The 15,947-nt window shown below is 44.2% G+C and overlaps 1 protein-coding gene across 5 annotated transcripts in view; it reads right to left on the bottom strand.

The window, feature by feature from the left end:
- LOC132771208 (solute carrier family 22 member 15-like) overlaps window positions 1-15,947 on the bottom strand; it is a 105,765-nt gene that overhangs the window by 21,274 nt on the left and 68,544 nt on the right. For all 5 annotated transcript variants that reach the window (XM_067465667.1, XM_067465666.1, XM_060768924.2 and 2 more), the window contains one exon: window positions 4,121-4,193. In XM_067465667.1, coding sequence (XP_067321768.1) covers window positions 4,121-4,193 — 73 coding nt within the window. The remainder of the gene's footprint in view (window positions 1-4,120; window positions 4,194-15,947) is intronic.

Below are 15,947 nucleotides of genomic sequence, written 5' to 3'. Positions count from 1 at the left end.
TCCTGCACGAGGGAAAAAAACCCAACAGCTGAGAGAGAGGTAGCTTGAGAGAGGGAGGGAAAGGTAGCCGGTATATCCCTCTTGCTACCCCCTGCCTCTCTCTTCCCAAAGGAGAGAGAGAGAGGACACCCTCCTCCAGATCCACCCCTCCCTTTCCTTCCTTTCCTTTCCTTTCCCGCTGTCAGCAGCATGGAGGTGCCTCCGCTGCAAACTCACACAGGAGGGATTCTCTCTCTCTCTCTCTCTCTCTGTGCCCAGAAAGCTCACCCATACTGAGTTATGGGAAGGAATTCTGGGAAATGAAGTCAAATATTCAAAGAGAGGACAAAAAGACATGCTCTGTGAGTTAGAAAACGCTGTCCAGGAAGGCACAATCAAAACACTCCTGAAAGATGGCCATACATTTTTACTTTATAGCAACCCTGGGCTATAATATAGCTACAATAATAATACCTATATATCTATCATAATAATATCTATAAATCTAATATATATATCTATGTCTATGATATCTATATATCTATAACAATTATATTTACATATCTATAATAATATCTGTATGTCTGTAATAATAATGTCTATATGCCTATAATATCTATAGGTCTATAATAATATCCATATGTCTATAATTATAATATATGTCAATAATATCTATACATCTATAATAATAATAATAATAATACCTATATGCCTATATCTATGTCTATAATAATAATAATAATAATAATAATACCTATATACACGTATAATAATATGTATACATCTATAATAATAATAGCTATATAGTATCTATAATAATAATAATAATATCTATCTGCCTATAATAATATCTATTGATCTGTAATAATATCCATGCATCTGTTGCCCGTTTTTGCTTGAAAGATGTTTAGCCCTGTGCACTTCTACTTTTTATCAATTTTATACTAATTCATGCAATACTTTGAGTCCCCCCAGGGGTGAGAAAGGTGGTATATAAATACTTTAAATAATAAAATAAAATTTGGATATGAAATAAAAAATAATATCTATAATAATATCTATATGTCTATAACGACAACAACAACAACACCTATATAATATCTTTGAACTGGGTTATATGACAGTGTGGACTCAGGTAACCCAGGACCCTTCCACACATCCATATAACCCTTTGGCCTCGAGGAGACTGAAAAGGGGCCTTTATTAGGTTGACACTTTGCTACTTCAGTTGTGTATTGGTGGCTTAGAAACAGCTCTTCCTCTTTTCTTTCTTTCCCATTTCTTCACAATGGGCCACAGCAACGTGTGGCTGGGTACAGCTAGTTGTTAAATATAATTTTGATCTACATGTACAATGTCATGGTCATCACTGAAACCTAGTGGGATGACTCCTATTGCTGGAATGTAGACATCAAGGGTTATAATCTCTTTCACAGAAACAGAACAAAGGGGAGAGGAGGCGGAGTAGCCTTATAGGTCAAAAACTATTATGCTACAGAAGAGATGCAAGACTGCAATCTGGGAAACTAGCTTGAAAACATCTGGATAAGAATCAAGGGAACTGGGACTCAAAAAGATCTCGTTGTAGGCATCTACTACAGACCTCCAAGCCAGGATGGAGAAGTTGATGAAGCCTTCTGCCAACAGTTGACCAAACAGATACAAAGAAGAGAAATAATAGTCATGGGCGATTTCAACTATCACGATATCTGCTGGAAAACAAACTTGGCCAAGAGTACAAGGTCCAACAAATTCCTCACTTGCCTTACAGACAATTTTATGGTCTAGAAAGCAGAAGAGGCAATAAGAGGATTAGCTACTCTTGATCTCATCCTAACAAACGTAGAGGACCTGATCGATGCAGCTGAAGTGGTTGGATCCTTAGGGGCAAGTGACCATGTGCTCCTGCAGTTTGAGGTAGAAAGGAAGGCTGCATTTTGGACTTTAGGAGAGCTGACTTCTGAAAAATGAAGGAAATACTGAGCAGCATTCCATGGATGCAGATACTAAAAGACAAGGGAGTTATGCATGAATGGGAGTTTTTCAAGAATGAAATACTCAAGGCGCAATTGCAAACAGTGCCAACAAAGAGAAAGAATAAAACAACTGCAAAGAAGCCAGAATGAATGTCCAAAGAACTTCTAACTGGGCTAAGACTCAAAAGAGACATGCACAAGAAGTGGAAAAGGGGAGATATCACCAAAGAAGAATTCAAACAAATAACCAACTCCAGTAGGAAGAAGGTTTGCAAGGCTAAAGCACAAAATGAGCTGAGGCTTGGCAGGGACATTAAAAACAATAAAAAGGGCTTATCTGCTTATGTCGGTAGAAAAAGGAAGAACAAGGAGGCAATAGGGCCTCTGCGAGGAGAAGATGGGGAAATGTTGACAAGGGGATAGAGAAAAGGCAGAACTACTTAATGCCTTCTTTGCCTCAGTATTCTCACAAAAAGTAAGCTATCCTCAACCTCAGCAACATGGAATGGATTAAGGAATAGGGGAAATCCAACTCCAAATAGGGAATCAAGTTGTCCAGGAATACCTGACCGCTCTAAATGAATTCAAGTCCCCAAGGCCAGATTAACTACACACAAGAGTATTGAAGGAACTAGTGTAAGTCATTTTGGAACCCCTGGCAATCATCTTCTTGGAGAACAGGAGAAGTACCAGCAGATTGGAGGAGGGCAAATGTGGTCCCAATCTTCAAGAAGGGAAAAAAGAATGACCCAAAGAATTACTGTCCGGTCAGCCTCATGTTGATACCAGGCAAGATTCTGGAAAAAATTGTTAAGGAAGTGGTCTGCAAACACTTAGAAAGAAATGCAGACATTGCTAATAGTCAACATGGATTTATCAAAAACAAGTCAATCTGATCTCTTTTTTCGATAGAGTTACAAGCTGGGTAGATGCAGGGAACGTCGTGGATGTAGCATATCTGGATTTCAGTAAGGCCTTCGGCAAGGTCCCCATGACCTTCTGGCAAACAAACTAGGCAAATGTGGGCTAGGCAAAACTACGGTTAGTTGGATCTGTAATTGGTTAAATGAACAAACTCAGAGGCTGCTCACCAAAGCTTTCTCTTCATCCTGGAAAGAAGTGACGAGTGGAGTGCCAGAGGGTTCTGTCCTGGACCCGGTCCTGCTCAACATCTTTATTAATGACTTAGATGAAGTGTTAGAAGGTATGATCCTCAAGTTTGCAGACAACACCAAATTGGGAGGGATAGCAATACTCCAGAAGACAGGAGAAGAATCAAAATGATCTTAACAGATTAGAGAGATGGGCCAAAACTAACAAAATGAAAGTAACAGTGACAAATGCAAGATCCTCCACTTAGGCAGAAAAAAATGAAATGCAAAGATACAGAATGGGGGACTCCTGGCTCAACAGTAGTACATGTGAAAAAGATCTTGGAGTCCTTGTGGACAACAAGTTAAACATGAGCCAACAATGTGATGCTGCAGCTAAAAAAGACAATGGGATTTTGGTCTGCATAAATAGGAGTATAGTGTCTAGATCCAGGGGAATCATGCTACCCCTCTATTCTGCCTTGGTTGGAGCACACCTGGAATACTGTGTCCAATTCTGGGCACCAGAATTGAAGAGAGATATTGACAAGCTGATGTGTCCAGAGGAGAGCGACTAAAATGATCAAGGGTCTGGAGAACAAGCCCTATGAGGAGCAGCTTAAAGAGCTGGGCATGTTTAGCCTGCAGAAGACTGAGAAGAGACATGATAGCCATGTATAAATATGCGAGGGGAAATCATAGGGAGGAGGGAGCAAGCTTGTTTTCTGCTGCCCTAGAGACTAGGATGCAAAGCAATGGCTTCAAACTACAGGAAAGGAGATTCCACCTGAACATTAGGAAGAACTTTCTGACTGAGAGTTGTTCAGCAGTGGAATTCTCTACCCCTAAGTGTGGTGGAGGCTCCTTCTATGGAAGTTTTTAAACAGAGGCTGGATGGCCATCTGTTGGGGGTGCTCTGAACGCAAAATTGTCCTGCTTCTTGGCAGGGGGTTGGACTGGATGGCCCATGAGGTTTCTTTCAACTCTATGATTCTATGATGTTATCATTCTCTTTTTAAAAAAATATTATATATCGTACTAGCAAAATAAAATGTTAGGAAAAGTGCTGCTTACCAGAGAAGGAACAAACGGAGCCAAAATGCCACCAAATCGACAAGTCATTGAGCACACACCTAAGCCAGCATTTCTGCTTAAAAAAGAAACATTAGTCTAAAGTATTTGCAAAGTATTCTTCTATGAGAGTAAAAAATTAAAATAAACAAACAAGCAAGAACAACTCAAATTAATTCTTCTGTAACCCACCACAAGGAGAGGTGGGTAAGAAATATAACAACAATAATAATACACAACTTTATTATGTAGTGTTTTTATATTTTAAAAAAGAAGTACATTTCTACTTCTCAACATAACATAATTTCTGTCCTGGCTAGTGAGAAAGCGTCAACACTCCACGTGATTCTCAGCACTCTGTGATCTATCAACATCTGGAAACAACTTTTTGTATGTACACAGGGGCATAAGTGCACACAAACACACACAAAACCATCCCTATGTAGGCAAAATGCATCATGCATTGGGCAAAATTGTGTATTTTGTAATAAAGTTACTTTGATAACTGGCTGGAACCCTAAACCTTACAGTTTTTTGTTGCTGGTTTGCTTTAGCAACTATACTGAACATGTAAATTCTCCAACTGACAGGCATAAATGAATTAAAAATAAATAAATAAAGGATGCATTTCTTGAGTATGTCAATCTTTTATGGAAAGGCATCAGAATTATAAACGATGCGTGTGCTCGAAATACAGAGCAGATATTTACAAGGGAGGATTGTGATTCAACACTATAGGTATACCTATGGTTGTACCAGACACATAGGTAGATGATAGAAAAAGGGATAGTGATACACACTGGTGTTTCTTAAACCATAGTTCTCATTTAAAGAGAATTCTCTTTTGTCATAAAGATTAGTGATGTGTAAGGTTAAGAGGAGACATGATAAAAGGTAAAGGTAAAGGTTTCCCCTGACATTAGGTCTAGTCATGCCTGACTCTGGGGGGTGGTACTAATCTCCATTTCTAAGCCAAAGAACCAGCATTGTCCATAGACACCTCAAGCAGGCCTGTAGCCTGAGGTTTTTTAGAGGTTCAACCCCCCCTCAAATTTTTCAGGTTAAAAAAAACCTGGTTTATTCATGAATTTTAACTAGTTAACCAAATCCCCATGCTAAGTCTATGAGACGCAAAAAAATAAGAGTCCCTCCAGAACTGCAAGCACTATCTCAAGCAAATATTGACAATTTATTCACACTGTCATTACTTGCAGCAATAGCCGATGTAGCGAAGCAACCAAGTTGGGGGGGGGGGTGTTGAATGCTCTCATTAAGGAGGCCAGACTTGGTGGAGGTGGTTGACAGGGGCAGAGCTGCAGGCTTCTGGTTCCTGGAGGGACGAACCCAGATGGTGAAGCTGGGAGACACCTGCTCGGACCCCTGGCCTTTGACCTGTGGGGTCCCACAAGGTTCTATTCTATCTCCCATGCTTTTTAACATCTACATGAAACTGCTGGGAGAGGTCATCCGGAGTTTTGGAGTTGGGTGCCATCTCTACGCAGATGACACACAACTCTACTAGTCTTTTCCACCTAATTCCAAGGAGGCCTCGCGGGTGCTAGACGAGTGCCTGGCCGCTGTGTCTATCTGGATGAGGACAAACAAGCTGAAGATCAATCCCGACAAGACAGAGGTCCTCCTGGTCGATCGTAAGCCAGATCGGGGTATAGGGTGGCAACCTGTGTTGGACGGGGTTACACTCCCCCTGAAGCCACAGGTCCGTAGCTTGGGAGTCCTCCTGGGCTCATCGCTCATGCTTGAGGCTCAGGCGTCGGCGGTGGCCAGGAGGGCTTTTGCACAACTAAGACTCGTGCGCCAGCTACGCCTGTACCTCGCTAAGGCTGATCTGGCCGGGGTGGTCCATGCCTTAGTCACCTCTAGACTGGATTACTGCAATGCGCTCTACGTGGGGCTACCCTTAAAAACGGCTCGGAAATTCCAATTAGTCCAATGGGCAGCAGCCAGGATGTTAACTGGGGCCCATTACAGAGAGAGGTCAACCCTCCTGTTCAAGGAGCTCCACTGGCTGCCGTTTGTTTTCCGAACCCAATTTAAGGTGCAGGTGCTTACCTACAAAGCCCTGAACGGTTTGGGACCACCCTACCTGCGTGACCGTATTGCTGTCTACGAACCCACACGTTCACTCCGATCATCGGGAGAGACCCTGCTCGTGATCCCGCCTGCGTCACAAGCGCGCTTGGTTGGGATGCGAGACAGGGCCTTCTCTGTGGTGGCCCCCCACCTCTGGAACACCCTCCCGAAAGACCTCAGACAAGCCCCTACATTGGCAGTCTTCAGAAAGAATTTGAAAACCTGGCTGTTCCAATGTGCCTTTTCAGACTAGGAACCCCACCACCAAATCCCAGAAGCACTTTAGCAGAACCAAGATCACCGCACTTTGCACACCGCACTTATATACTATAATCCCATATCCCTCCGACACATCAGCACTTTTAACTCTGTACCCCACTCAGGCCGGCTCAGTTTTTAATAATGTCTTAATAATGTATATTGCTATTTGTTTGCTTTCTGCTTAACTGTTTTTGTTTGCTAGGTATTGTATTGTTGTATTGTTTGGGCTTCGGCCTACTGTAAGCCGCATCGAATCCTTTGGGAGATGCTAGTGGGGTACAAATAATGTTATAATAATATAATATAATAATAATAATAATAATAATAATAATAATAATAATTGAAGGCTGCTTTGCCCCCTGCCATGCTCTTTGCTTCAGTGTGAGCTAGGAGGCAGGTTTCAACCCCCCCCCCCCAAATTTTCAACCCTCCCCAAAAAAGATTTCTGGCTACGGCCCTGCCTCCAAGGTCATGTGCCTGGCATGACTGAATGGAGCGCCATTACCTTCCCGCCAAGGCAGTACCTATTGATCTACTCACATTTGCATGGTTCCGAACTGCTAGGTTGGCAGAAGCTGGGACTAACAGCGGGAGTTCACCCTGCTCCTCAGATTCGAACAGCCAACCTTTCAGTCAGCAAGTTCAGCAGCTCAGCGGTTTAACCTGCTGCGCCAGCAAGGGGCCCATGGAGACAGGATAGCCATGTATAAATATGTGAAAGGGTGTCAGAAGGAAGAGGGAGCAGACTTGTTTTCTGCTACCCTTGAAACTAGAACTCGGAGCAGCGAGTTCAAATTACAGGAAAGAAGATTCCATCTGAACATTAGAAAGAACTTCCTGACCATACAAGTTGTTCAACACAGTGGAATTCTCTGCCTTGGAGTGTGGTGGAAGCTCCTTCCTTGGAAACTTTTAAACAGAGGCTGGGTGGCCATCTGTCGGGGATATCTTATGCTTTTCCTGCATCACTGGGGTTGGACTAGATGGCCTGTTCTGACTCCAGAGAATTTATAATCTGCTCCCTGTGCCTTTAAGGATGGGGTGGGGGGGAGAGGAGCTCAAGCCTGTAGAATGGCAGTTTATTTCAGTTAGAGATAGTCAGTTGAAAACTAGGAACAGAAGGAACAGAGATGAATGGTTGCTTACCTGTAACCATAGTTTCCCTAGTGTTATGCTGTGAATTCGCACTAATGGTAACCTTCTGCGCATGCGCAGCACAGCTCGGAAATCTTCAGTTAAAATTTCAAATAGAATGGTGGTTGGCCCCGCACACACTCCCCATGACACTATAAATAGCCCGCAGTAGGCTAACCGCCTCAGTTCTCTTCCGCCGCATAAAGCTGCTTAAAGAGGAGGCATGACAAACTGCGGGGAGGATGGGCGGGGCCGTGCGAATTCACAGCATATCACTAGGGAAACTATGGTTACAGGTAAGCAACCATTCATTTTCCCTGCGTGGCTATGCTGTGAATGCGCACTAATGGTAGCAGACTAGCGAGCTACTCACCGTGGCTGGTGGGCGTCATGCCACCGCAGAGAAAAGCACCGCCCGACCAAACGAAGCATCCTTCTTTGACGTCAAGTCGAGCTTGTAGTGGGACACAAACGTTATAGGTATAGACCATGTGGCAGCCCGACATATGGCATCCAATGGCACACCTTTCATAAAGGCTGTGGTGGTGGACAAGGCTCTTGTCGAATGTCCTTTGACTCCAATTGGAAGCTCTCGTCCCGACTTCTGATACGCCAATTTGATAACTGACACAATCCAAGAAGACAGACGTTGCGAGGACACTGGGTGCCCGATTGAATCTTGGCGGTATTTTACAAACAGTCTAGGGGTTTTTCTTATGTCCTTAGTCCAGCTTAGATAAAAGGCAATAGCCCTACAAACATCTAACAAGTGAAGTCTCCGTTCTAGTGGAGAAGAAGGCTCTTGGAAGAAAGCCGGCAGTATCAGTTCTTGAGACATGTGGAAGTTCGACGCCACTTTAGGCAAAAAGGAAATGTCGGTGCGGAGCACCACCTTGTCCTTATGGAAACGAAGATAAGGTGAATCTGCTCTAAGCGCACACAATTCACTTACTCGTCTGGCTGATGTTATGGCCACTAAGAATGAAACCTTCCAGGACAAGTATGACATCTGACACGTAGCCATTGGCTCATATGGAGAGCCTTGGAGAGACTCTAACACCATCTCTAAGTTCCAAGACAGAGCGACAGGGTCAACTGAAGGCCTCATATTCCCCATACCTTTTAGAAAAAGTTTGACATAGTAGTCTGTAAATAGAGATGGCATACCCTGCTTCCTCCTGTACCACGATATGGCTGCAAGATAGCACTTCACTGAAGATAGAGTAAAACCCAAATCAGAAAGCGATACTAGGAATTCCAGCACCTCTGTGACTGGGGCAGTTGTTGGATCACAACCCCTACTTGCCATAAACTCTGAGAAATGTTTCCATTTATAAGTGTAAGAGTGCTTGGTTGACAGCTTATGAGCAGCCTCCAATACTACTCTAACCTTTCTAGATAGTTGATCTTCTAAATGTTGGGCATTACCCTCCATGCCGTAAGTCTCAGGGTGTGGACATCGGGGTAGAAGACCCTGCCGTTCTGAGTCGTTAGGAGGTCCGCTCTGCACGACATTCATCTGTATACTCCCCCTGACATCTCCAGAAGGACCGCAAACCAAGGCTGGCGGGGCCACCATGGCGTGATTAATATGCAGTGGCTCCTGTCCCTCCGTAACTTTGTAATCACCTCGAGTAAAAGGGGAAATGGGGGGAACGCATAAAGATAATCCCCTGCCCACTTCAGGAGAAAGGCATCCCCCAAACAGCCCTGTTTGGGATTGGCTCGTCTGCGTGCGCAGTACAGGGGACACTTCGCATTCTCCTGAGAAGCAAATAGGTCTATCTTTGGTGTTCCCCATGCTTTGTAAATGAGATTCAACTCTCCCTGATTGAGGGACCATTCGTGGTTCGAAAGAGGAGACCTGCTGAGGACATCGGCCAACACATTTTCCTCTCCTGGTAGGTGAACGGCCACTAGATAAATCTCTCTGGCCGCACACCACTCCCAAATGCGTAACGTCAGGTCTAACAGTGGTTGAGATCAGGTTCCTCCCTGCTTGTTTATATAGTACATCGTTGTTGTATTGTCCGTAACTATTTGTACTACGTGACCCAGCAGCGCCTGTTCAAAGGATTTTAAAGCTTTTTCTACAGCCATGAGTTCTAGTGCATTTATGTGGGAAACAGACTCTTCGGGAGTCCATGTCCCCTGAGCTGTTAGACCTTCGAAATGCACTCCCAAACCAAGCAAGGAGGAATCTGTGGTGACGACCCTGGATGGTTCGGGGTGCTGGAATGGGTGGCCTGCAGAGACATTGGACGGATCTGTCCACCAAAAAAGGGATTGCCTGACTGAAGATGGTATTTCCAGCCAGGCATGGGGCTTGTCCACCCCAGGACTGTGGACCGACAGGAACCAGGCCTGCAGGGGTCTGAGTCGCAGTCGGGCATACGGCGTGACGGTAGTCATTGAAGCCATATGGCCCAATAATGCCTGTATTTTCTTCACCGACACCCGGTCCGCTCGAATGACCTGGGCAACCAGGGATTGCAGAGATGCAAAGCGGTCCTCCGGCAAGAAGGCCCTCTGTTGCATCGAATCCAGTACTGCTCCGATAAACTGAATTCTGCGACTTGGATGTGATGTAGATTGGATTTCTCTGCATTCACAACGAGACCTAGGGACTGGAGAAGAGAGAGTGTTGTACTGATGTGCGTTTGCAACGGATCGTAAGTATCTCCTACTAAAAGCCAATTGTCTATATATGGATAGATGGTAATGTCCCGAGTACGAAGATGGGCTGCGATTACTGCCATGCACTTCGTAAAAACTCTCGGGGCTGTTGTTAAACCAAATGGGAGGACATTAAAACAATAAGCCTTCTCTCCAATCATAAAGGAAAGATACTTCCTGTGGTGTGCAGCCATAGATATATGGAAATACGTATCTTTCAAATCAATGGTTGCAAACCATACATCTTTATTGAGTAGTGGGAGAATCAAAGACAAAGAGACCATTCAAAATTTCTGTGAATAAATAAACATGTTCACTTCTCTCAAATCTAAAATAGGTCGAAGACCACCTCCTCGTTTTTTAATCAAGAAATACCTTGAGAAAAAACACTTATCTAGATCACAAGGTTCGAGAGGAGAAATTGCCCCCTTACTCAACAGTTTACATACTTCCTCCAATAAGGGAGGAGATTCTGGTGTATGCTTCAAATGGCCCAACGGGGGCAACGATTTAAACTCCATAGCATAACCATAACTAACTACTTTTAGTACCCACTTATCAGTTGTAATTGCACTCCATACATGCCGAAATGGTCTCAACCTGTCAAAAAACATTACTGTTTGGGTGGAGTCAGCAATACTCGGAGCATTTGACCCCTGTACATAAGATTGCTCCTGAGTCTCAAGTGCAATGGGAACATCAAAGACGACGCCTTGGATTCCCTACGTTCTTCGCCTTGCTGTTATACAGTTGGTACCTTGTTTTGGCATTATAATTTTGCTTTCGATTGGGTTGGAATTTAGAAGTAACATTCCTATACCCTGGACCATTATTGTAACCACTGAAAAAACCCTTACGATATGTGTTTGCTGGTTGATGCCAGCGAGGCTTCTGCTGGTAACCACGCTGCCAGGGGTACTCATACTTGGCTGCTTGCAAAACCTCCCTGGAATGCTTTATTTTATCATCTGTAGCAGGATCAAAAAGGCCTTCCTCGTTCATGGGAAGATCCTCAGCCAATGAACGGCTGTCCTCTGTTAAAGAGGAGGCACGAAGCCATGCGTGTCGCCTTATGGCAGTAGCAGTGGCCAGCAGTTTACCGGCAGTTTCTGCCGTATGCTTGCCGATATCTTTTTGAAATCTTGAGAGAGAGGTTGCCTCATTTACAAATGCTCGAGGGAAACGTCTATCCTCCAATGGTAACCTATCAATATATGGTACCATTTTGTTCCAAAGAAAACTTTGGTAGCCGCTCAGGTATGTTGTGTAGTGAGCAATTCTAGTAAACAAACCCGCTGCTATATGGACTTTCTTTCCCAGGGAATCTATTTTCCTGCCCTCTTTATCAGGCGGGGAAATTGTGTACTTCTTCGGTTTTTTGGACTTAGCCGCTTCCGCTACTACTGTATTAGGTGCAGAAGGGCGGGCTATCCACTTAGCTGTGGACAAATCAACCTTATAAAGAATGTCTACCCTCCTAGGAATGGCAGGGACCACAGATGGAGACATATCAGGTATTTTAGTTAACTTCAACAAATATGGCAAAGTAGGAAGTATTGCAGATGATGGAGTGTCTTGCTGCTCCGGGGGAAACATAGGGTCATCCACCGCTGAGGACGGTTTTGGGACTGCGATGTCCAAAGCAGTTATCATTCTCCCTATTAACTGCAGGAACTTATTGTAATCCTCGTATTAGGCTCTGTGTCCTTATCATCTTTAGAAGTACCGAACACCTCCTCAGAGGTGTCCGTGTCAATGTCATTATCTGCAACTGGTTCCTCTTGTTGTTGGTGCTCCATCACATCCATATGCATAGGTGGTATGTCCCTCAAAGGGCATCTCAGTACAGTGTTCATAGGGAGAGGGCGTTGTTGTGAAGCACTAGTGTATTTGACAGGCGCAGGCTTCCTGCTTACTTTCTGGATCATAGGAGATGGCAAAGGTTCCTCGCCAAAATATACAATTTCTCCCTAGGGAGTGACCTGGTAAAATCCTGCTTGTGGGGGTGGAAAGCCACTCCTTTCCCTTGGTCCACCCCAACGTGAGGATCTGGAAGAGGCAATGGAGAATGCTCTCTCATCCCTTACGCGTCGGCGCTTCCTCGCTGAACACGAGGAATCTGAGCACGTTGACGTGGAATCACTAGAGCTTGACCGGTCCCGATGGCTCCTCCTCACTCCTTTTGTGCGCGAAGGCGCGCGCGACGCCAAGCCGGTCTTTCAAGCGCATTCCCCATCTCAGCCGATGTCGAGGGATAGGCTGGAGGAGACCTGCCTGGCTCCCCCTCCCTTTCACCTGAAAGGGACGGAGGCGGGGCCGGCGCCGAGAGTATCGGCATCGGGGGCGTGGTTCCGCTCTTCTGAGCCACCTCCTTTTTGGTCGGTTTTGGATTACTTTTTGACTTTTCAATGTTCTTGGTCTTCTTCACTTTTTTGAGAGTCGTCAAAGGTAAGTCTGACTGTTTTGCTTGCTTTGGGTCGCCATTTTGATGTTCGTCTTCAGGAGGGAGAAGCGCCCGCTCATAAAGAGCCGCTTTTAGTCTTATCTCCCTGTTTTTCCTAGTTTTTGGGGTGAAGGACTGGCAAATGGCACAATTTTGAATTAGATGTCCCTCTCCCAAGCAAGCGATGCACAAAGTATGGGCATCATTGTCTGGAAAATTAGCGGGGCAAGCGCTGCAACGTTTAAAGCTCTTCGTTTGCGACATGTTCTTTAAGGGACGAATTTCTTATTATTATATTTAAATATTTTTCAATTTTTAGCCTCAATAGGCAGGCAGATCACGAAACGGTTCTTTTCGAGGATTGAGCTGTCTGTGTGAAGCGCGGACGAAGGGAACTGAGGCGGTTAGCCTACCGCGGGCTATTTATAGTGTCATGGGGAGTGTGCGCGGGGCCAACCGCCATTCTATTTGAAATTTTAACTGAAGATTTCCGAGCTGTGCTGCGCATGCGCAGAAGGTTACCATTAGTGCGCATTCACAGCATAGCCACGTAGGGAAACAGTGGTTCTCAACCTGTAGGTCCCCAGATGTTTTGGCCTACAGCTCCCAGAAATCCTAACAGCTGGTAAACTGGCTGGAATTTCTGGGAGCTGTAGGCCAAAACACCCGGGGACCCACAGGTTGAGAACCACTGGAACAGAGGGCTAGAAAGAATACAGGATTTCATGTCATGTCGGAGATATATTGATAGTAAAATAATACAGTCACATCAGAGATGCATAGATAGTTATACATGCGTTATATAGATAGTAAAATAATATAGATAGTCCAGTAGGAGATAATTAGTTATAGAGTTAGATTATAGTATAGAAGTCACATCTAATATCTATTTAGTAAAATAAAGGCAGTCACATTTTGGATTAAATACAAGGCTGCAGAAGATCATAGATTTCTTTCCATAAAGACTTACAGTGGCAATCAAAGGAAAGGAAATTAAGTTTGTTTAAATAAACGTTATCTTACTTTACACACAGCCTCCGATCTGTCCTTTGTGTTAAAATTCCTTCCAATCCAATCCAAGTAACACAGAGGCAGAACATGGCCCATGTGGTCTCTTCCAACTCTATGATTCTATGATTCTATGATTCTATGATTCTATGATTGTATGAATTGAAACTCTATGTACCACTTGTTTGTGAATGACAGGTTCTCGGGCACAGAATTGGTTACAGCCTAACCACATTGTTTTGTTTCAAGGATAAATTTGGGGACCAGGGAATGGTTTGGGAGACAAACCTTACAGCTACTCTGAGTGCTCTGAGGAAGGCCGGAATAAAAATGCTGACTTTAAATAAAGTTATAACTAAAGGGGGTGGGGAATGCAAATAAGTGGTTTCATTGTGCCTTCTCGAATGGTAGGGGGTTGCTTTCCCTGTGGTATCTTCCAACCCTGTGTTTCTATATTTCCATGAAATGTAGTTTCGATTGCCAATTTAGATCGTTCTAGCTCACACTGAATAAACTATACTGAAATAATTACAAGGTACAATAAATAAAAAGACAGGTCTGGTCATTATCTGTACAAAGACATTTTGCAGCGCTACCTCTGAACACTAGGTGGTAATATAACACTATGCTCAAATTATTCTAGAGTTTGTCCTCAATATTAAGAAAATATCAAATAGGAACATGTTTTCCTGCTACACATTTAAGCAAGAAGTAATATTTTAAAGGGGATTAGCTGTTCACATATATAGAAAAAGACCTTTCTCTTTCCAATGCACTCTCATCTTTGAAAAGCAGTGCATGAATAATTTTGTCCCAGAAACATGCATTTAAATTTTTCAGTGGTCACTCAAGTCCCTTTTTCTTAAAGCAATTTAAGACTAAGATGTGAATAATGACATAATTCAATCTGACACCATCTTGATGTACAAGACGGTGTCAGATTGAATTATGTCATTATTCACATCTTAGTGACCAACTGTAGCATGGCTGCAGTTTTCAACCCTGCACCAGCCAAAGATCAAAACCAGCTGTGGGCTGCATCTTCCAGTAAGGCCTTTTTCGATGGACTGGTGTTGTAGTGACATGTGTATGCGGGGAAGGGGCGGGGAGAGAGGAAAGAGCCACAAAGAGAACTGGAAAAATGAGGAGCGGGAAAGGGAAGGGAAGGAAAAGAAGATTGAAAGAAGGAAAAGAAAGGAAAGAGAAAAAGGTATGAGAGAAAGTGTCAGGATGTCCGTAGAGGCTTGGAGTTAGCTGTTCTGTTCACCCTGTGACATGGATGTTTAGTGGAGGAGGCTAGGAGAATGGATGAGAATACATCTTAAATAAGGCCATCTGGACTGGGGGGAAAACAAAACTGTACGATAGCAATTGTGGGAATGGCATGTAGCCAGTAGAGGGGGAGGGATAGTTGAATGATATACCCAGGGGTTAGCGGGAAACTTTCAGAACTATCTTCCTATTGCCTATGGTAAGACAGAAATAAAGCTGTATCCAAGGATTTGCCTTTGTGAGCTGGCTTTTAATCCAAGAGCTTCGGGGTTAAGACAGTTCTCACTCCGACACATATACCGTATTGCTTGCAATCATACAGTAAGAGCACCATATCTTTGGAGGAGTCCAGGTACCTATTAGAAACTCAGGATGTGATGGATCCAGAGATGAGCTCTCAATGGGCTTTGACTGCAGCACTTGAATTGGAACTATCCAATATGGATAGTGAGGCTTGCACTGATCTTCTGATAACTGGGTTGCCCCTGACCTCCATCCAGATGCCAGTGAGAAGAGGTGTAACAGTGTGATAGAACCGCCCCCCTCCCCCCCGCCCTCCGTGGTAGGAATGGGAGAAATGCCAGAAAAAAAGGTTGACGCTATGGAGAGAATGCTGCAGACCTTCTCTCTCCAGCTCAATGAGATGAGGAGGGAGGTGATGGCATCCTGGATGGTGGTCGCAGAACAAAGAGATCAAAGGTGAAGCCAGCATTCTGGCCATCGGGCAGAGTGATGTTTGAAGACATGGTGGACGATGTTGAACAGCAGGGTGCCTCTGTTTTCCCAACAGGATTATAGAGGAGAAGCCAGCTACAAGCAGTGCCTGGCAGAGGGGAGCTATGAGTGAAGTTTAATGGAGACCCAGCACAGCTCTCTTTACTTCATAACAAATGTGAGGCATTTTAAGGAAGTTTTTCCCTTCAGAAGGGGCAAAAATTCATGCCA

Source organism: Anolis sagrei, chromosome 3 (genome assembly GCF_037176765.1).
Source record: "Anolis sagrei isolate rAnoSag1 chromosome 3, rAnoSag1.mat, whole genome shotgun sequence".
Lineage (NCBI taxonomy): Eukaryota > Metazoa > Chordata > Lepidosauria > Squamata > Dactyloidae > Anolis > Anolis sagrei.
The sequence above is the reverse complement of the archived record's forward strand: the minus strand, read 5'-3'. Positions and strand labels throughout refer to the sequence as shown.